At 44.7% G+C, this 22,798-nt stretch overlaps 1 protein-coding gene across 5 annotated transcripts in view; it reads left to right on the forward strand.

Annotated features, from left to right (window-relative positions):
• Positions 1–22,798, forward strand: part of SRGAP3 (SLIT-ROBO Rho GTPase activating protein 3) — a 238,718-nt gene that overhangs the window by 138,816 nt on the left and 77,104 nt on the right. For all 5 annotated transcript variants that reach the window (XM_054595576.1, XM_054595577.1, XM_054595573.1 and 2 more), the window contains exon 4: positions 17,898–17,960. In XM_054595576.1, coding sequence (XP_054451551.1) covers positions 17,898–17,960 — 63 coding nt within the window. The remainder of the gene's footprint in view (positions 1–17,897; positions 17,961–22,798) is intronic.

Here is a 22,798-nt window from a genome sequence, read left to right on the forward strand (position 1 = left end):
TCTCTTCACCCTGAACTCTCAGCTCAAATTCCCAGGTGTTTTTGTGCCAACTGTTTTTTAATCTATCCTATGAATTTTGCACGTTGGTTTTTTTTTAAATATTTGCCCTTTAAAAACTTTATTGTATTAGAGTCTGGTCAAATGAGATCAGTGTCCTTATTTAAGTGATTTTTCAAGCAGCAATGGGGTATCTTTTTGAAGAGGTCCTAATTCCTCCTTTGTAGGAAAGGCCTGTTTTATTACTTCTCTGTGTCTTCCTCCTTAATGTTAGCTTCTTCTATGACTCAATTCTTTGGCCATATGTTTAATTCTCCTGTATCTTCACAGTGGAGAAGTGGAAAGTGGGGCAGAGAGTTGAGAATTAGATACAGTTAAGGGGACTCTTGAGTTGGGTATTAAAGGCTGAATAGGAGTCTGCCAAGTGTGGAAGGGAAGTTGGGGGTTCAGTGTTAGTATAAAGGCAAGAGCGTAGTGGGTACAGTACATCATGATGACCATCCAAGGCAACTCACAATGGAGGTGGCAAAACAGTGGTCCACAGCTGATTTCAGTTCTCAAGGGTAATCTCACTATGTTAAGAAAATTAGAGAGCCAGTCAAGAAAATCTTCGGGGTGGAGACTTCCAGTCAAGATGGTGGCATAAGTAAACATGGCTCACCTCCTCATACAACCACATCAAAATTACAACTAAATTATAGAACAACCATCACAGAACCATCAGAAATCAAGTTGAAGGGAAATCTGACAACTACAGGATTAAAGAAACCACATCTATCCAGACTGGTAGGAGGGACACAGACATGGAATGGGCTGGTCCCACATCCTCATGTGATGGATAAAAATTCGGGAGGGATGTCTTGGGAGTGAGAAGTCCCAGCCCCACAACAGAGCTCCCAGCCCAGGGTTTCCGTGCCAGGAAGCTAAGTCCCCACACCTTCTGGCTGCAAACACCAGAGAGGATTGAATCAGTGGAATAAACTTCCGGAGTTCCAGGCAGTTCCCTTAAAGAACCCACTTACTCAGACTCACACCCTCTGAGCTCCAGCACTGGCGTAGCAGCTTGAAAGGCACCAGTGGCGTACACGGAAGAACTGAAGTGTCTAGCATCAAGGCGAGAGCTGGGGAACAGCTTTCTCCCAGAAACAGGTGGGAAGAGGCCATTGTCCCTTTTCTGAACCCTCCCTCAACAGAGCCACAGAGCTGGCAGGCTGATGCCATATCTGAGACTCCATCAACCTGGCTGACACCATTTGCCCATCCCACCCAATTTACAAGCCCACCCAGATTGTTAACAGTGATTTTTTCATATGAATGGCAGGTCTTGGCTCAAGCTGCACAACTTCCTAAATCCTCTCAAATAAGCAACAGTGGACTCCCAGCCTCTGTACCTATTGATAAGTGGCCTCAGGTGCAGCATTAGCAGCATCCAGCCTAGATTCACAGCTTGGCTTCGCCAGGGAATCTCCAAGCCCAGCAAAAATAGCAGCCATCTCAGATTGCTTCATAGCCCAGGCAGGGTGGCCCTGGGCAAAACAGGTGGGGGCTGACCTAGGCCTGCACCACCCAGAAAACCTCAGAGCCTGTGCACCCAGTGACAACTACAGACCACGTCAGAGCACCATCACCCTGCTCTTACACAGCTGATTCTCCACAGAGGGCGGAGGTTGGTGGTCATTGGTCACAGCCAGTCCTTGCAGCTGACTGGCTTGGGTAAATCCCTCCCATTGACCTGTCAACAGCAACTGAGGCGCAATTACAAGAGGAGGGTGTACTCAGCCCACTCAGCCCAGCTTGGATAATAAGGGAGGCTATGCCACTGGGCCCTACAGGACAGCTACTACATTAGGCCACACTCCCAAGACAGGGAGTCATAGCAGTTCTACCTGCTACATAGAAACAAACACAGGGAGGTTGCCAAAATGAGGAGACAAAGAAACATGGCCCAAATGAATGAACAGGTCAAAGCTCCAGAAAAAGAACTAAACTAAAGGGAGATAAGCAATCTATCAGATGCAGAGTTCAAAACACTGGTTATAAGAATGCTCAAGGAACTTAGTGAGGACCTCAACAGCCTAAAAAGATCCAGTCAGAAATGAAGGACACACTAATTGAAATAAAGAACAATTTACAGGGAAACAATAGAAGAGTGGATGAAGCCGAGAATCAAATCAATGATTTGGAACATAAGGAAGAAAAAACCACAAATCAGAACAAGAAGAAGAAAAAAGAATAAAAAACCCCCGAAGATTGTGTAAGCAGCATATGGGACAACTTCAAGCATTCCAGCATTCACGTCATAGGGCTGCCAGAAGGAGAAGAGAAAGAGCAAGAAGTTGGAAATCCATTTGAAAAAATAATGAAAGAAAACTTCCTAATTTGGTGAAGGAAACAGACATGCAAGTCCAGGAGGCACAGAGAGTCCTAAACAAGATAGATACTAAGAGGCCCACTCCAAAACACATCATAATTAAAATGCCAAAAGTGATAAAGAGTTTAAAGAGACAATCTTAAAAGCAGCAAGAGAAAAGAAGTTAGTTACCTACAGGGGAGTTCCCAGAAGACTGTCAGCTGATTTCTCAAAAGAAACTTTACAGACTACAAGAGACTGGCAAGAAATATTCAAGATCATGAAAAGCAGGAACCTACAACCAAGATTGTTCTACCCGCCAAACCTATCATTTAGAATCGAAGGGCAGATAAGGAGCTTCCCAGACAAGAAAAAATTAAAGAAGTTCATCATCACCAAACCATTATTACATGAAATGTTAAAGGGACTTAAGAAAAAGATCAAAGCTATGAACAATAAAATTTCAGTCAATACATATTTATGAACAATTGAATCTAGGAAACAAACTAAACACACAAGAACAGAGACAGAATCATGGATACAGAGAGGGTTTTGATGGTTGCCAGATGGGAGGGAGTGTGGGAGAATGGGTAAAGAGGTGAGGGGATTAAAAAGTATGATTAGGTAATTACAGAATAGCCATAGGGATGTAAAGTATGGTACAAGAAATGGAGTAGCCAAAGGACTTATACGCATGACTCATAGATGTGAACAATGGTGTGGGAATTGCCTGAGGGAATGGAGGGTGCTGGGTGAAGAGCAACAAGGGGGGAAAAACTGGGACAACTGTAATAGCATAATCAATAAAGTATAATTTAAAAAAAAATTAAACCAACATTTGAAAATTGTGGGATTTCATATAAAAATCATGATTTTGTGTTTCTCTTAAAAAAGTGCTGTAAATACCAGATCCACGAGGGTTTATACTTGGCAGTACTTGGCTAAAACTGAGTAGCTGCTGGCCCTTTAGTCAGGGCACACTCTCCGCTGCCCATGGTCCCTGCTATTGTCCAGAATATCTTACCTACTTGGCTCCTTTATTTTGCCTCCCCCGACCTTTATGCATTTGTTTGTGGCTTCATCTTTAAACATTACCTACCAGTGGTTGGTGTGTAAATTCTAGCTTCAGAATCCCCTGGAAGTCTTGTGAAACATAGATTGCTGGGCCCCATTCCCAGAGTTTCTTAGTAGGTCTGAGTGGAGCCTGAGAGTCTGCATTTCTAACAATTTCCCAGGCGATGTTGATGCTGCTGGTCTGGGAGACCACACATGGAGAATGACCCACCTAGTCCAGCCTCCTCATTTTCCAAGTAAAGCAGCTGAGCCCCTATCCCACTTCGGTAAGCATAGAATCTGGCCCCCAACGCAGGTTTTTGACTCCAGGTCTGGTACTGAACTCACTGCCACCTGTGGTGCACCAGTGGGAGGTTCCATCTGCATCCTGCTTGCTCTCCCTTCCCACCCCAACCACTTTTGAGACTGCACACTGAAATCCATTTCATTTCCAGCCTCAGCTTCCTTAACAATAGCCACCCATTATTCTATGCTCTGATGCCTGCAGAATTTAATTACTTGCCAGGCAGTGAAGTGAATTTGATTGCTGGAAGCTGTGGTGCTCTAGAGGAAGCGCTAATGAGGAAAGACTCTCAGCAGAGAAGAGAGAGCATTTAGGGGGGCTTGTGTTTGAAAGCAGCCATTCACTGTGTGGCAATAAGGGCTTGGTCTTAAGTGAGCTTTTTCGTTCCCGCCTCGAAGATGTCTGTCGCATTTCATAAATAAATCGGGGCTTTTGTGCACAATAATTGCTTTGCTTTGTAACCAAGATCAAAAGCACCAATGGTCTTGGATTCAGAGCCAAGTTTATTTTTTATTATTGGGTTGAAGGAGAGAGTGAGGGTTTGCATGCTGGAGGGTCCAGTTATGAGGCCGGCAGAGAGAGAGAGAGCGTGCGCGCGCGCAGGAGAGCGAGCAATGTGGGCAGGCTGCCAAGGCATGAGGAACTTTCAGCCAGTCTCTACCATCTCCCAGGGAGATGAAGTCGTGAACACACACTCTTCCAGTACAACTTTCTGCGCTGGTCACCATCAGGCATTCCCAATGCATTCAATAGTCATATATTAGTACAATCCTGACAGTAGGTAAACAGTGATTATAAATAACAAACAATTAGTGAGTGCTTACTGTATGCCAGGTTCTATGCTAAGCATTCTATAGACATTTAATTCTTAAAGCCTAGGAGTAAGATGCTGTCATCATTTAATTTTACAGATGAGAAAGATGATGCTGATATAGGTAGAGCTGGGATTGGAATCTAGATTTGTCTGACTCCAGAGCCCAGTTGTAAAGGCCGGTGCTAAAGAAGTCAGAGAATTGAGTCAGACATGATGCCCTCCCCCAAGGAGTTCACAGTGTAGAATGGAAGTGAAGACAGATGTGTAGCAGTGATTCAAATACTGCAGAGAGGGAAGTTGGTTCATAGAGAGGAGGACCTCCAGTCTGGGCTGGTGTGTGTGTGTTGGCAGAGAGGGAGTTTAGAGAAGGTTTTACATTGGGGAAGCAGCATTTGAAATGAGCCTTGAAGGATTAGCATCTATTCCAGGAGGTTCCCTCAAAGGCCAATTCTGAGACAGTGATTATGATGCAGAGGTATATTAGCTAGTGCTCTTGGGGTGCCCACCTATAGAAGGAAAGGGAGCCAGCAGTGGAGAAGGTGGGCCGCAGTGAAGTTGCAACAAAAGCCTCAACCGAGTCCTTGGGGTGCTTTGAAGCTCAGGTACCCTCCAAGTTGTCCTGGTTTGTGACAAGGAGCCTGGGTGGGCCTTTATACCCTCAAGTTGTTCCCAGAAGGGGACATGGCCTTGAGCAGATGCCTCTTTATCTGAGGTAGTCCCCAACAAGTCTGACAGCTAGGGGCGTCTCCTGGCAGCACGCCTTACAGTTGGGGGAACAAGTCCACCGGTCAGTCAGCCCTAAAGGGGATCTGGCAGGTGGTGCATCACTGTGTCTGCAAACATACTCAGAGATTCAGGAAAAAGGAGAGACACCAAAGGAAAGGCCCTTGGGCAGAAAAGTCTGGGTTCTGTATCATGAACAAGTAGACTGATGTTATACTCTAGTGCAGTGGTTGGGGTTATGGACAGCCTCTCTGGCTCAATTCCTGTTCTCCCACTGTCAGGCCATGTGAGCTCATTCTATCCCTTGATCCTCTGAGTTTCTTCATTTTCAAAATGGAGCTAATGATTACCTCCTTCACAGGGTTGTTGTGAGGATTTTTAAAAAAATATATAAAATCTCTACTTGATACCCAGTAAGTAATCAATAAATATTAGCTTTATTGGCATGATTATTGGGACTTTGAGAAACAATTTAGTGATAATTAAGATTGGAGAGTAAGATTAAGAATTAAGATTGAGATAAAGGAATATTTTATTCAGGGTACACATTTTAAATAAATGGTTAGAAGTAAAAAATTGTGCTCAGGAAACTACTCACTGATTAGTTCTAATGGTGGGGGTCTTAACTCTTCTTTGATAACCTCTTATTTCTTTTTCTTGCCTTGTTATATTGGTTAGGACTCCATTTGGTACAGTGTGAAGGAAAATGGGAGAGAAGTGGCACTCTTGACTTTTAAAAGGAATGATTCTAAATTTTTACCATTTAAGACACAAACTCTTAGCGAATTAGTAATAAATAGGAGCTTCCTTAGCCTGACAAAGGGTATTTACCAATAACCAACAGCAAATATCATACTTGCTGCTCAAGAGAGTTCAATAAAATGGCTGGTTACAAGATCAATTTACAAAAATTAATAATGTTCCTTTGTGCCCACCACATTCAATTAGAAAATGTTACTTAAAAAATGCATATATTATAAAACAAGAATGATTGAAAATTAATGCCATTAATGCTACAAATTAACTACATCCTAGGAGATTTGATAAGTAATGCTTTCATTGTCATTCAGATATAAGTGTTTCATAATTTGCATTACAATTTCTTCTTTGCCTTATGAATTATTCAGACTTAGGTTTATTTTAGTTTCAAAGATTTTTTGAAAGCTTGTCTTTAACTTGTAACTTTATTACACTATAATTAAAAAAAATAAGGTCTGTAGGTTATTATTATTGTTATTATTTTGGTATTTGTGGGATCATTTGTCTTAGCAAACGATCAAGATTTCCCTAAAGTGATAGTAAAACAGGTGGTGCTAGAGCAGTGCTAGGTAAACTGATCAACGGGACAGATCGGAGCCCAGAAACAGCCCTTTACACATAGGAACACAGTATACAGTGAAGATGCATTATAGACCAGGGGAAAGGATAGAGTATTTTGTAAATGGGGTTGATTACATTGGTTGATCATCCTTGTCTTGTTATTTCATAAAGTGATTTTACACATACTCATACCACATCTATATTTTTTAGTATGGAAAAAAATAAGACCTTCACTTTAGTTCACAAAAATATATTCTAGATGGATTAAAGTGCTAAAGGTAAAAAGCAAAACTTTAAAACTTTTGGAAGAAAATATGAGGGAGTATATTTAAAATCTTGGGGGTTGGAAAAGAAACATAAAAAAAAAGTTTTATTTCTGAAAATAAAAAGCACAAACCATAAAGAAAATATTAATAAATCCCATTATATTAAACTAAAACAATCTTCCTACAACAGTAACTAACAAGGGAAAATACAGATGAAACAAGAAGATATTTGGCATGTACAAAATTCATAAAAGGTTAATACTAGGAATATAAAATCAGTTCTTACAAATTAATAAGAAAGGGACAAACAAGCCAATAAAAATATGGGTAAAAGATATGAATGGGTAAGTCACAGAAAACTATTTTTAAATGGTTAAAAATATAAGAATAGATGCTCATAATTACTGGGAATGTGGAGAGGGTAAAATGAAAGGAGGCACAGTGTGAGTCCCATTGCATTGGTAAAGCAATCCTGCATGCTGGCAAGAATGTGGAGCAGCAGGGCCACTCAGATCCTCCTAATAAACCTGTAAGTTTGCCCACCTCCTTTGAGAACAGTTGGGCAGTATCTAGTAACAGTGAATTGAAGGAAAAGGTATATACCCTGTGACCCATCAATTTCACCTAAGTGTAACCTAAAGATATTGAGTATATGTGCACATACACAAGGTCTTGTACAAGGGTATTTGCTGCAACAGTGTTTGTAGTAAAGAAACAAAGAGAAGTCGCCTAAATATCCATCAGGAAGGGAATGGTTAAGTAGGCAATGGACAGTCATACAATGGAACTAGATCTCCATATATAAATGTGGGTAAAACTTGAAAGATAATGTTGGGCAAAAAAAAAGCAAGGATCGCTATGATATTTTAATATAATTTAAAACAAATTAATAGTTCATATTGTTCATATTGTTAGATGCCTGTCTGACATAGACCTATCCAAATGTGGACCATGTAAGAATACATACCAGCTTCAGAATAGTAATTGAGGAATGAGGGAGTAAGAAGGGTGACAAAGAAGACTTCAGCTGTAACTATTTTGCTTTCTAAAAGCAATTTTGAAGCAAAAATGGGAAATCTAGTTTGGGTGACATGTTCTGGGGTGTTTGTTATTGTTCCCTCGACTCTTGTGCATGTTTAAATATTGGAGATGTTTAATACTTAGATATTTGAATATTGGAGAACTGAAATTAAGGGGGTGGTGAAGGCAGATCAAGGAGGCCCTTGGGTGTCAGAATCTGGGCTTTATTTTCTAGACACTGGAGAACAACATTTAGAACAATGTCTAGAACATTCATAGCAGGTTCTTGAATAGGGAGTGACATGATCAGAGCCAAGTTTAAGGATGATTACTTTGGTGTGTCAGATGGCTTTGAAAAGAGGTGCAGGACTCAGGGAGAGTAGTTACATGTTACTAATACATATACACTAAAATACAGGTTAGTGGTGGAAGATAGTAGGGGCCTGGATCAGGGGGGTTGATATGGGAATATAAAGGAAGGAAGGGATAGATGAATGGTGGTTGGATGAGTGGATGAATGAGTGGATGGGTAGGTTCTTGGGTGGGTGGGTGGGTGGATGGGTAGATAGGTAGCTGGGTAGGTGGATTAGTGGGTGGAAGGGTGATAAATAGATGGGTGGATACATAGCTACAGGCATTTCTGAAATGCCGTGCAATCCTCATTACATCCTAGTCACTAACAATGCAAATGAAATTAAAGATCAGATTATAAAATAACAAGGAGTTTAAAGAGATATTTGAGGTCAGTGATTCAGCAGGGTGATCAATAATGTTTTAATCCAACAAATAAGCCAGAAAACATCCATATTCACCTTGAAGATAATGTAGAGGGGAGAAAACAGCTCAGAACTGAGTGGCCTCAGGTTTTCATAGATATTGACTTTTCAGGAAGACAACTTTGTCATGTTCCTCAGGACACACAGACTCTCACTCCCTCAATCAGTCACTCCTATCTGTAAGAGATTCATGGCAACAAACAAACAAACAAACAAACAAATAAACAACAACATAGGCTGACATCAGGGACATAGTCAAGCAACATTCTCCTGTGTATGACCTGTTTCAGCAGAAACTCAGCCCAAAAATCCATACCATCTCCTTTAGTCTTGGCCTGGAAGCCAGGAGGCGGGGCCAGACTGTGGTCACAGATAACAGGAGATTCTGTAAAATGGCACTGAGCACTCTATGTTATTTGATATTTATGAGGATCTAAAGCAGACCCTTGTAAATATTAGTATGCTTTTCATTCTGAGGCAGAGGAGTATCCATGTTTTATAATTATTTTGGAATGTTTGGGAAAAAAATTCTAAAGGTGTATAGAGCGTTGGCTCTCTTGATGAAGGCTACAGAGTCGAGTGGTTGAGAGAATCAGATTTACTAGCTCTATGATCTTGGGCAAATTACTCACCCTCCTTGAGCCCTGGTGTTCTGATCTTTAAAGTGGTGTTAATGATAGTGCTTCCCATGAATGGGGCAATATTATTAGGCTTACAAGAGGTATTATCTATAAAGCAGTTATCATTGTGCCTGGCACATGCTAAGATATCAAGAAACAATAGCTATTGTTGTTGTTATTAACTACTATGATAAGTATTATTGTTAGTAATAGTACCAAGCTTATTATTAACATAAGTATTATTAACTAATATTTAGTATTATTAGTAGAGATCCAGAAACATCTAGCGTGACCATGTCAGTTCATTTGTTCATAGCCATCCCAAGGTATCCTTAGACTTCCTCAGACGTGTTATTTTAAGCATTTCTGAAAATGAAGGCTTTCAATGCAAACAGCATCCCAGAGAGATGCTGGGAGTAATTACAGGGGGAAGAAGGTGTCAGACATAATGCTAGACTTATTGCTTCAGCTCATTGCTGGACTCCAGTGGGGCCCACCATGGCCAACAACCTAGGATGAGTGGTTCCAGAACCTTCCTATTTTCTTGCAGCCCAGTATCTCAGCCCCAGCAATGGAGGTGGGGGTTGGAAGGTGGGATGCGGGGAGAGTTCAAGGTTCAAGCCTGCATTCCAGCTTCTTGCAAAAACAGCGTGTAGAAGACAGCATTTGGAGCTGCAGGAACAGGAGGCATAAATTAGTTTGGGAAAGAGTTGAAAAGAAGCGAGGTGAGCAGGAGCAGGGAAACAAAGATGATGGGGGGACAGGGGAAGAGTAACAAGGGTCCAGATGGAAGGTGGGGCAGAGTGTAGGCTAAGGATGATGTTGGGAGGCAAGGAGTGGTGACATGACAAAGCACAGGCAGCCAAGTTCTTGGCAAGCTAGGACACAGCCAGAAGAAACAGTCAGCCATAGCTGTCCCAGCTGCCATGCTTGGGGATAAGCTGACCTTCCAGGATGGACTGGAGAAGCCCCATTCCTCTGAGGCACGCCTTTAAAGCCTTTGCTTTGGAAATGAAAACAAAATCTCTTTGGGAGATGGCCAGTGCTTACATACACCAGATACTTAAATAGGGAACATCTGTGGGTCTCCAGTTCTGTTATTTGATGAGAAAACAAGCCGGAGTGTGGAAAAGCAGTGGGATTTAGAACTACAAGAGCCAGAAGTTTTTGTTTTTATTTAGTTTTGTTAGTTTGTTTGCTTCCTATTGTTTGCTTGGAACCTCAGAACTGGAAACTGTGGACTGTCCCAAAGGTAACCCTACATGAGGAGATCTAGTCAAGCAGAGTGAGAAAAGAGAGACAGGCCTTGCTGTAGGAGGGTCTGGTGAGATGGAAGAGAGGCCTGAAAGCCCCTCATGGGTAATTGGGGGTTGAGGAAGGCTCCACCTTACGTCCTGCATTAAAATTTTCTGAAAGATTGTTTCAAATGGTCTCCTTTGGAGAAGTGAAGGGGCAGCCTTGTCATTAAAACACAACACTTTTGCTCTGACTGGTGTGGCTCAGTTGGTTGGGCGTCTCCCCACAAAGAGAGAAAGATTGTCAGTTCACTTCCCGGTCAGGGCACATACCTGGGTTGCAGGGTTCAGTAATGGTCTGGGTGCGTACAAGAGGCAACTGATCAATGCTTTCTCTCCCTGCTTTCTCCTTCCCTTCCCTTCTCTCTAAAAATAAATAAATAAAATCTTTTTTAAAAAACCCAATATTTTATGACAGCATTATTTTCTAGACATAAAGAGTGACTTTAGCCATGGGAATGACCCGTTTCTAAGTTCATTTAAGGGAGACAGAGACATGCCCCTTACTAACAAAATTTTTCAAATACAGCTCATAAAGCCCTAGGACCTATAGTAATAGTCTTGAGGGTTTTCCCTTAAAAACATGATTAACCCCGTATTGAAAACTAAATCAAACAATATGCTGTAAGATTTTCACGGTGAAGAAATTTATTTAACTCAGGAACCATTGTGTCAAAAAAATTTAGCCAGCTGGTCCCATTTGACATCACTGTGTGGGGGCTTTGTGTGCAGGCGTTCACAGAGCTCCTTCTGTGTAGTCTTTGTGTTCTGCACTCTGGGGAGCCTGGGCTCCAGCCTTAAGGAGCTTATGTGCCCTCTACGTGGTTGGAACTTGGTCCTTTTGCAGGAACTGTGTGAAAACTGGTCCTTGGTGGAGGGTTTTCAGAAGGCTGTCTCACTCCATGGTCATTTGGGTATTTTCACACTTATGTAAGTACGTATTACATCAGTATTCTTTCATATAGGCAAAAATGAAAAGTTGCTGGGTCCCATAACCTGGAAAAGTCCAGGGGCATGTCTTATCTAGGCACATCTAGATTCAGAACTCTAATGCTGCTGTCAAGGCCCTAATTCCCCTCTTCATGGGCAGCCCAGGACCCCTGACACTCTAGCTTAGTGACTCCAGAGGAGAGATGATCTGAGGATGTGGTGGTTAGAACGTTCCCAGAGAAGATTCTTATTGGCTAAGCCTGGAATACGTTTCCCTCTCTGACCCTATCACTAGACAAGGAGCCAGAGCACTCTGGTTACATTGCATCCCATGCCCAATGGACCATCTTCTGTGACCAGACACGCAAGGGTCAGTCCCATCATATTTCATGGTCCATTATCAGAAGGAGGAAGGGTGAAGTCAGAGATGGCCATTATGGCTGGTTAATTCCTAATAGGGCAGGTGGGCCCAGAAGAACCAGACAAAGGACGAGTAGACATGCCTGCAAGTGGGGAGAAGGAGCAAGGAAGCAGATTTCTGCACAGGTGGTAAGAAAGTGAATTGGACAGGCAGGTGGTGTCCAGAGGGCACGCCCTCCTTCTTCACACCTTCCTTGTGGCCTGACTTCATCACTATCACAGCATTTCAAGGGCTTATTTCATCTGTGTGCCTGTATATCATGCTAGGCCCTAAGGAAGCAGACCACAGAAAGTTATTACAAGGGTCAGCTTTGGAGTCAGACCAACTAAATGCTGAATTCTGACTCTGCCACTTCCTCTCTGTGCAACCCAGGGCTAATGGCTCAACCCTTCTGAGCCTCTGGCTCTCATCTGTCAAGTGGGCATAATATTATGACCTACCTTAAAGGTTTAAGTTAGATAATGTATCCGAGTGACTTTGGACAGTATTCAGCAAATGAAAAGTACTCCATAAACGCTAGCTGCGATTGATAGAGCTAAGGTCTACGTCCCATTCAGCTTTGTGTCTTTGGTGTCTCGTTGAAGCTGGTATCTAGTAAGTTTAAGTAAATGCTTGTGTAAATCAAATGAAAGCTAGGTGAGGAATTGGCCATAGAGGTGCAAGAGGAGAATGAGTTCAGGGAGCACTGGGATTCTATTCAGGCTGTGCTGTCAGGGTCCGCGAGGGAACCTGGAGGTTCGGTCTCGGGAAGCGGACTGCGGTGGCTCTCAAAGCGGGGGAGGATGTTGGTCACAAAGGCGCTCTCACGGGTTCTGATTTGGCAGGTCTGCGATGCTGTCCTCAATGCACCAGAGGAGTCAGATGGCCACCGCCTGTGAGACCCTACTGGTTTCTGGGTCATAAACTCAAATGCCCTCACGGGCCAGATGAGTGAGGGGGATGAGTGGAGGGAGATGCTGGGCCCTGGGGAGAATACAAACCCCATCCAAAAGGGCCACCATGCTGGACCCAGTATGGCTGGATCTTCTAGTTTTTCAGGAGAAGCAGAAAATCTGCACATATAAGGGGAATTTCCTGATTTATAAAAGCTGGGGAAAGAATCAGATTATCTTAAAACACTGAATGGCCAAATAAAACTTGTCTGCAGGCCAGAGAAGCTGCCACTTGGAGCTCTTGGTGTAGGGAATGGTTCTCACCCAGGATGACTTTGTCCCCCACAGGCCATCTGGCCATGTCTGGAGATAATTTTTGTTGTCACAACTCACGGCGGGGTGGGGAATGCTACTGGTATCTAGTGGTTCGAGGCCAGAGATGATGCTAGGCATCGTACAATGCCCAGGACAGCCCTCACCCCCCATTAAAGCATTAGCTGAGGGTAGAGGAAAAAAACAGGTCTGGGGCCACCTGCCACCTGGTTTTACAAACTTATTTGGGTCAGGCAGACAGTGCTGGACCCTTTCAACTTCAAAGAACCACATTGCCATGGCTGAGCCCTCCTTGGTCCAATATAATCATTTTGTTCAGTCCACATACTTCCTGTGCTTGAAGGAAGCAGCCTACCACCCCTGACCTCTGCAGGCACGAAAGTCATGTGAGAAATGTGAACAAAGAGTGCTAATATGTTGCCACTTGGTCCCCAAGGGCTGGGTGTGATGGTCTGCTAGAGATTATCAGGGGTTTGGCCTCCTGTTCCTGGTGGAATGTTTGGTTTGGGTTCTTCATTCAGTAGTTTCTGGAACTGTAGTTGAGAATATTTCCCTTCCAACCAACCCCAACCATAACAAAATAAAATTCCTTTGAGTCCTTGCAGTTTAGTAACTATTTGCTGAGCACTCACTCTGTGGCCAGCCCCATGCTTGGTGCTGAGAAGGAGATGAGCAGAGACGCAGGCGGATTCCGTCTGGTGGCTTACCGGGCCATCGAGGAAACACAGAACCGGACCTCCAGCTCCCCACCCCCCATCCAATCCATCCTCCGTACACACCCCGTCTTCGTCTTCCTGAAGAGGCACAGCTCTGATCATTGTACTCGCCTGCCTAAGAGCCTTCAGAGGCTCCCAGTTCCTCTCTGAATGAAGCCTGTACTACATAAGCCCGTGTGCCCTGGCTCAGGCTCCATTTCAAGCTGCTCTTCATTCCTCTGTTGCTGTGCTTCTCTCTGTTCAAACCAAGCTTTTCCCAACGGCCAGTTTCTGCCTTTGATCAGGCTCTGTCCCCTTCCTAGAATATCGTGTCTGTCCATTCATGCAAGCTGAGATGGCTCTGGTGGCAGCCCCTGCTTCCTCTTCATCACTTCACCCCACATCCCCTCATCTTTCACTCTTGTGCAGGCCTTTCTACCTCCCACCTTACAATTATTTGGTTCTTAACTCCCGATCCTGACAAACTGGGAGATCCTTAAGGGACAACCTAATAAAAAAATTCAACTTGTATTTCCTTTTCTGGGCAATTTCCTAGCCGGTCCCTGGCATCAGTGGATGTTGATCCAACTTATACTACTATTTCCCAAGCTCTTCACTGATGCCAGGTGCTGCCACATGTGATATCTCTTTTCACCCTCATAGGGACTCCATGACACCCATGACATCATCTCACTTATACAGATAAGGAGACTGAGGCTTAGAGGAGCTGTCATTTCATTTGCTCATAGATTTATTCAACAGTTGAGCACCCACTACGTGACAGGCTTTGTGGCATTGCAGGGAGGGCAGGGGAAGCGAGGTGTTGAAGACTGGGTACCCTGGAAAGCCAACTCTGACACCTAAATTTAGCATCTAGCAGAATAATTAGGAATCATTCTTGAGATCCATGCCTGGGGAGGGGACGGGAGGGAAGAAGCGTGGTGAAGGTGAGCCATGACGCCTTACCGAATTCCTGGCAGCCTGATGGGCTGTTGTAGGCAGAGCGGCAGTTCAGCACTGGGCAAGTTGAGGCAGGAAGGGCGGGCCCCTGTGCTCCGCACAGATCCACCTTTGGATGAGGTGTCAGTCTTTGGAAGGTATGTCACCTTGTCCTCTGAGGCTATCCCTGGAGGGTGCTCTTGGCTAGGGGTTGGCAGCTGCCAGACCTCCTAGCAACTTGGGGAGCTGATGATCTACCACCAGAGAGAAAGTTGTTCCTCTCATGGGTTTACATTTAAGTGGGGGAAACAAATGACAAATAAATAAATAGATAAGCAAGCATGATCATTACACTTCCCTTTATAGGTGCAAAGAAAATAAGTGTTATTTTACAGATCGGGTAGCTGATGTGCTGAGAGGTTAAATGGTTTAAACCCCTATTTCCAGTTCCTGTATCTGTGGCTCCAAAATGCAGCCCTCTCTACTGTCTGACCAGGCTAGTCAGCCTGAGTTGCCCAGAGCCTTGAAAGTCCAGCTGAAGAGCTGGATCTTGATCCTGTAGGCTTTGAGGAAACTTTGGAGGGACGCAATGAAATACATTTCTAGGAAGTTACATGGGCACAGGCATACAGACTTGGGGACAAGAGCCGGGGACTTGGTGAAGGGGCAGCTTCAGTAATCTGGGTCCTGCAATGATGACATGCTTGTTCTGGAACTGGCAGTGGGAAACCTATCTTTTAGGATGCTTTCGGCTGCAAGTGACAACCCCAGCTTAAAGTGGCTTAGCCAATAAGGCCACAGAAGTGGATGTTCACTGGGAGGAGGGCTTTGGGTTCAATTCAACCAGTTTCTCAGGAAGTCATTAAGAAGCCAGGATTTTTTTTTTGTTCTGCCACCCAAGGCTGCTTCCTTTTATGGTCCTAAGATGTGTGCTGGTAGCAGCTGGGGTCAAAGGAAAACTAAAACCTTCCTCTTAACCATGCAAATCCTTCTCTTCCATCCAGTTAAGTCACATACCCCTGGGCTAACAACACAGATCAGAATCTCTCATCTCAAAGTGGGGTGGGGTCAGTGTCCTTGGAAGAAGTCAGCTGGAGGGTTGAGTGCAGAGCCAAATTCACAGCTCTGTTAGGAAGCTGGAAGGGCAAGATGGCGGGTGGGGAGGGAACCAGCATCACCTGCCACTGAGAACAAAGGACTGGGCCGTTAGAAGGCAGGTGGCAGTGACAGAGTGGACAGGGGAAGAGGGATATTTTTAAAGTGTCAAAAATAACTCCACATTTTCCACTTGCCATGCCTGGGAAGATATTATCCCATTGACTAAACTCAAGGAGATGGAGGAAAGTTCAGGAGTTTATTTGTGGGTAACTTGAGTTCAATGTGATGAGGGGACATCCAGACGATGCTGTTTTGCAACAGCTGAAAATATAGGTCTCTGAGCTTGAGCTCATGGACCTGCAGCACGGAGCCCAGGAGAGGGCCGTGGAGATGATGACATGGCTGCTGGTCGCCGAGAAGTGGGAGTTGGAGTCAGTAGTGCGTGGGGAGCCGGCTGGGGGAGGGGCTGAGAAGGCAAGGCTGGTAGGTATTTTGAAGGCAGGAGTCTTCCCAGCAGAACTGCTTCTAGGAATTTATCTGACGGGGGTTTCTGCCCATGTGCACAGTGATAGAGCACAAGGATGTTCATCGCATCATTGTTTGAAATAATAGGAGACTGTAGACGATCTAAATGCCCATCACTATGTAGCTTGTTAATTAATTATGTCACATCTGGTATATAGAGTCCCAAGAAGGTGTCAAAAAAGGAAGATGCAAGAGCTACATGGGCTGTGAAGGAAAAATCTCTCAGATATATTGTTAGGTAGAAGAAGCAAGACGCAAAGGTATACATAGAACACTCCCATTTGTGTTTAAAAAAGAACATATGCTATCCAAATGCATGCTTGTGTATCCATAAACTGTTTCTGGAAGGTATCAGAAGAAACTGTGAATAGCAGCTGACTCTGGGCAGGGGTCTGGGAGCCTGGAAGACTTCATGGTTACCTTACTGGATGTTAGGGTTTCTATGACCATGTGCATTAAGTACCTTCAAAAGAGATCATGAAAATAAACACAGAAGAAACTGGATCTTGGGTATCAGAGATGCTGGTGAGACTGAGCACTGACAGGAGCCACTGTGGGTGTCAGAGAGTCCAGTCATCAGTGGGACAAATGTCAGGGAGAAGGGCCACGGGAGAAACTGAGGCACAGACTGAGACTCGGGGAGAATAGGAGGAAATGGGGGTAGTTAATTGGGTTCATCGAGCAGCCCTGTAGATGCATGGGATGAAACTGAAGGTTCCCTGTGAGCCCTGCACAGAAAGGTTCACTGAGGCTCTGCTGTACTTTTGGATTGGGTTCCTTTTCTTTAGTCACCAGAGCTGGAGCAAGGTCTCAGCAGATCTCTGGGAATCGTCCCGGAGCTTTTGCTCTCTGTTAAGAGAGCTGGTGTATACAAGGACTGCCTTCAGACAAGTGATCCTTGGCAATTCCAGGCCCAGAATCTGATAGGAAGGATGTGGGTGAGGAGAAGGAGCTTGGTAGTGAGCCCTCCCCAGCTACCACTGAGTCCAGGGGCTGCTGACCTACACTCCCCCTTAGAAAGGTCATGCACCTGAGGGTATAACAGCCTCTAAACTTCTGCAGTAAGAGAGTCTGTCTCACTTTGCCTAACTAGCTCTTCCCAAATGTATTTCACAGAAGCCCCTGCCCCCTATTTTTAGTGTGGCAACTCCCCGCCCCAAGCATGCTTTGGGAAGAGTTTCTTTAGTTTTTTATTTTATAGATGTGGTAACTAAGTCTTCAAGGCCACATGACCAGTTGGTGACATGGCGGAGGCTAGAACCTTAATCTTCTGCACTGATTCAGAGGGCTGTCTACTTACCTGTGCAACTCCTGATGAACTGAGATGCTAGATCATTATTTCTCAAAATGTGTTCTGTGGAACCCCTCTCTTATGAGATGTTAATGAGTATTGAATTAGGGACACCTATTCTGAGGTGTATGTTGATTTCTGCAGCCCTTCCCACTGCACTGCACCCCAAGCATTCCTGCCCTTGTTGTGTTGAAAAGGAAATGTAATGCAACCAGCTACCTTCTCCTGTCTGACATCTGCTCTTTCATATTCCAGAGCAAGGAGATTGGCCTGCAGATGCACGAGGAGCTCCTGAAGGTCACCAATGAGCTCTATACAGTAAGTCCTGCTCAACATCTGCTGCCGTTAGAGGCGGGACCCCCTTTCTGAAGAGTGCCCAGAGCTGGAGGGAGGCTAACCAGAGGTCTGAGAGGGCCCTGGGCCTCTTTGCTGTGCCGTGTGCATGGGCAACAGTGGGTCATTATGGTGGGATATAATGATTTGCAACTCCAGCTTCTCATTCTGTACATCTGGGACGGGACCCTGGACATGATTACTCTCTAAAAGTTCCAGCTGTGGGAATGTGTTACCTATCAAAGCAGAAGACACAAAGTTGGGGTGGTGGGATCATGGACACAAAAGTGCCCAAGGAAGGAGTGTGGGTTTAGAGTCAAGAAGGACATGCTGAAGCCAAAGCCTGCTCCTTGCTTCCTGTGGGATCTTAGGCATGCGCGTAGCTCGTGGGTGCTCAGTATTCTCACCTGCAATATGGAGCGCTGTTCTGAGGATCACCTGAGGTGACGGGGGTGAGCATGCCCTTGCTGTCTCCAGGAAATAGTTGCAGAACACCGCAGTTTGGCCGAGAACTGACCTTGCTATCTGCTTGGAGACAAAATCTAACTGGACTTGGGATGGGTGTTAGAATCCAAGACGGTGAGTGAATGGGGAACACTGGCTATGATGCAGAAATGTATTTGGTGGGTGGTACAACAGGACCTCACACCATATTTTTCTGTAATTGGTTTGCTCTGCTGGAATTCCACATTCTCTTTCCCATTGAGAATTCTCTTTCTCTTCCTCCCCTCCCCTTTGCTTCTTAAATTCCTTCCCACCAAAGTGCCAAGCTCAAAACTCACCCTTGATCACAGAAGATCACCCAGAGGCATCCTTTTTCTGAACTCTTGATTAATCTCTCATGCATGCCCACACTCTCCCTCTCAACAAATTTATTCACTCAACAAATGTGTATCGATCACCGGCTGCAGCCCCCACAGGCTCATGGTCTAGACTCCCTCTCTCCCAGGCTACTTATCCAGCACATACCATACTCAGTCTTGGGCTGCTGTATCATCCTTTCACACGCTTTACTCGTTTCCCTACCCGGATTCTAAACTCCTTGTGGGCAAAACAAGTTTCTTTCTTTTATTCATATATCCCCCCTCCCTTCTCTGCTTCAGTAAGCACCCTGGGAACATCAGGGATGTACAAGGCACTTCAAAGACCATCTCTTGGACTGTTCACAGCCTGCTGCTGTGCCTCTTGCAGCACTGGGTCCACGGCAGGCAGCTCCACATACTTGAATTTAAGCGAATTTCTGGGTAACTACGGAAGACTCAGTGCAGTCAACAAGTGACCTGGGGTGGGGGGTCCTGCTGGCACCCCAGTGCTCTCACTCTTCTGCAACAAGCGGCACCTCCAAAATAGCAGATCAAAGGCAATACAACAGTACCTTCTCCCTTTTATTTTATTCTCTCTCTCACTTTTCCTCCCTCCTTTCTTTCTTCCTGCCTTCTTTCCATCTGTCCATCCACCCACCTATCCATCTACCTTTGGAAGTCAGCCTCTCTCCCTCTTTTGGTTTTGTTTTCCTCTGTGCAGCTTTCATGATCCTGTTTCTCCAGGGTGGTCGCAAAGATAAATCTCACCGCCCCATTGCACGCTCACTTCCTAACCGCTTGGCGCCCCCTAGTGGAAGGAGACCTTGCCCTTCCCAGGCTTTCCAGTCAAGCCCAGGGCTGTCTCCCTTTGGCCTGGCTGGAATCCTGAGAGCCCGTGTCTGTGGCCAGATTAACATGATGTTACTAATTGGCCAGGCCTGGATCTCACACCCACCCCTAGGACTGCAGACTGGCGTCAGTTTCCCATCAACCACATGGACTGAGAATGAGGAGAGGAATTTGGGGGACTTCCTCAAAGAAAATCAGAAAGCTGTTCTAGAAGGAGAACTAGATGATCCTAGGCAGAGAAAAACAACAGATGTCCCCTGGGGAGTAGCTGGGGGAGAATAAGGAAGTAGCTCCTTTGGCTGGTGCTCAAACCCCTGCGCTTCAAACCTGTTTCAGCTCCTGCGGCCGAATGCTCACGTGGTCCCTTTGTCTGGAATACTCCACCTCCCAGCCTCACTCCATGCCCTGTTCGCCCAGCTAACTGCTACTTGTCTTCAAGGTTCAGTTTAGTTGTCACTTCCTCCAGGGAGCCTTTCTTTAGTGCCCTGTATTTTCCTTATCATAGCACTTATCACACCATATGATAATCACCTATATAATTGTGTCCCTACTAGAAGGTATAGTCTGTGAGGGCAGAAACCCTATCTACCTTCCACACTGTGGTATTTCCTAGCATGGTACCTAGCACATAATAACCTGTTTAATAAAAATGTGATGAATGAAAGTATAGCTGTGCCCCAACCCAACTATATTTATCAGATTGAAGACAGTAGAACTGAACTTCTGTTTTATTCTCCCTCCTTCCCTCCCTCTGTGCCTTCCTTCTGTCCATCCATCCACCCATCTATTCATTCATTCATGCAAACACATATGGATATTTACCAGGTGCAAATCTCCACTTTAATACAGTGAATATGATCATAAGCAGGGTCCTGGCCCTCACAGACTTTAACTTTAGTTGCAATAAGACTGTTTATAAACATGCAAAATGAATAAATAAGATAGTATCGATAAGTTCTATGAAGAATGTGTAGGCCACACAGTGTAGGTGGCCAGACTGAAATCTGGGGACTTCTCTTTTCCTTCAAGGATGTCTTTGGCATGCGCTGGGTCTCATCCACATGCCACTCTTGAATGGCCCAGGTATGGCCAGACCTGGGGTAGAGGGAGTGCACGTGGACTCCACTGTGGGAAACCTGTTTTCTAACAACTGATCCTTATCCTGCCCCAGCATGTCCTGTTATTGACATTGTCAACTTCTAGATTGCCTTTGCCTTCTTTTGCATTCAAACAAGCATCTGAAGGGCTGTGCAGATAATGCTTTCCTGTTTTCATGAGCTGAGGATTTGGGAAGATGTAAAAGGCAAAGTGTATACTGCAGAAGGAAGGCAAAGTGTATACTGCAGAAGGCAGTGTCATTAACCAGAAAAGACAGTGTCCACAACTAAGGAGACCTGGCTGTCTGACTTTGGACAATACGCATGCTATTTCTGGGCCTTAATTTCCTTCAATGATGGGTTAATAATACAAGATTTCTGGAGGACCTTCCAAGCACTAATGAAACTAATTTGGGCCCAAGAACAGAGATCTCAACTTCCATGTTCCTATGCAGTACTAGACTTGTTCTGAGGAACCCTCCTAATGGGGTCTGGAGGGCTGGAAAGGGAACCCGCATCTGGCATGAAACCAGGTGTATGCCTCTGAGGGGCCCTTTAGTGGTCCTGGTTTGGAGGCCGGGGCCTCAGCTAAACTCCTGCATCCATCTCTGCTCCCTTCTCAGCCCAACAGTGCTGTCAGCCAGTCACTTTACAGTTGCAATTTATGGAGCACCGTCTTATCTACTCCCCATCCAGTCTTCACTAGGCAGCACGGAGAGGCAAGCCTCTGCCATGCTCACCCAGCAAGGGGCAGGAGCGTTAGGTCTCAAAGCCAGGTCTCCCGGGTCCCTGTGGGGTAGAGGATCCTTTCATCCCTATTTTGTGGCTTCCTCATCTATAAAGCAGGGATCACATGGTGTCCACCTCATAAGGTTTTTAAAAAATATGTTTATTGATTTTAGAGAGAGAGGAAGGGAGAGAGAAACATCAATCAGTTGCCTCCTATATGCGCCCTGACCAGGGCTTGAACCAACAACCTAGGTATGTGCCCTGACCGGGAATTGAACTCTCATCTTTTGCTGTATGGGACCATGCTCTAACCAACTGAGCCACACTGGCCAGGGCCTCATAGGATTTGTGTGTGTGTGTGTGTGTGTGTGTGTGTGTGTGTGTGTGTGAGAGAGAGAGAGAGAGAGAGAGAGAGAGAGAGAGAGAGAGAGAGAGAGAAATGAGTTACAATATGTAAAGACCTGGCAGGTAGTAAGTGCTCTATAAATGTTAGCTGCTATTGTCACTGTTATTGTTATCACATTCGCTCCCAGAATTGGGATGATTAACTGAAACTCTCCTTGGGGATAATAAAAAGAGAGGCTTACAAACTCTGAAGTAATAGATAAGTTTAAATATTATTTAATATATCCTGGACTGGCAATATTGAGCAGACCGTTCGAGGCTCTTGAACTGAGGATGTTTCACTTTGACTCCTATGTTTCAGTTAATTAAATAAAATAAGTTTATTTATCTAGAGGATTCTTGATACAAATAGTTAGGCTCATTTCAGAGAAATCCCCAGGTAAATTCTTTTGTAGCAGCTGTTGGACGTAAGTCACCCTGGGTGATCCCGTTCACTGATCTTGAGATCAGGAATGACCAATTGAATCGCATACCGTGTGTCCCCAGCATTGTCAGGACTGTGTTCTCCAAACATGGGATTTTGGAATGCAGTTTAGAGACTGCACTTGGAAGTCTGGCTTGTTGAAGAACAGGAAGAGTGCTCTGTGGTTCAAGAAGAGTAGAAAACTGGGCAAAGGAAAATGTGAGAACTCCCTGCTGGGATGCTGACCTTTGAGTGAGTAGATGGATGTGTGCATAGGTGATTGGACAGGAAGATCTAGCTGCAAATAGAAATGCTTTCTCTTCCTCTGATCTACCTAACACAGATGATAGATTTAGTGGTGAGATAAGCAGACCTCCACAGCTGAAGTAGAAAAAAATGGATGTAACATGAATAATTGAACTTAGAAAGGGTGGAGTCCAGAAATGAACTTCACCAGCATTATGGTGGTGAAGCGAACGGACCAGTGGTGAATATGGATGTGGAGAGATATACGGAGAAAAGCTTCAAGAAGGGGAA

The sequence above is a fragment of the Pteronotus mesoamericanus genome, unplaced genomic scaffold (assembly GCF_021234165.1).
Source record: "Pteronotus mesoamericanus isolate MK-2021 breed Mesoamerican mustached bat unplaced genomic scaffold, CSHL_Meso_final scaffold_54, whole genome shotgun sequence".
In the NCBI taxonomy this organism is placed as follows: domain Eukaryota; kingdom Metazoa; phylum Chordata; class Mammalia; order Chiroptera; family Mormoopidae; genus Pteronotus; species Pteronotus mesoamericanus.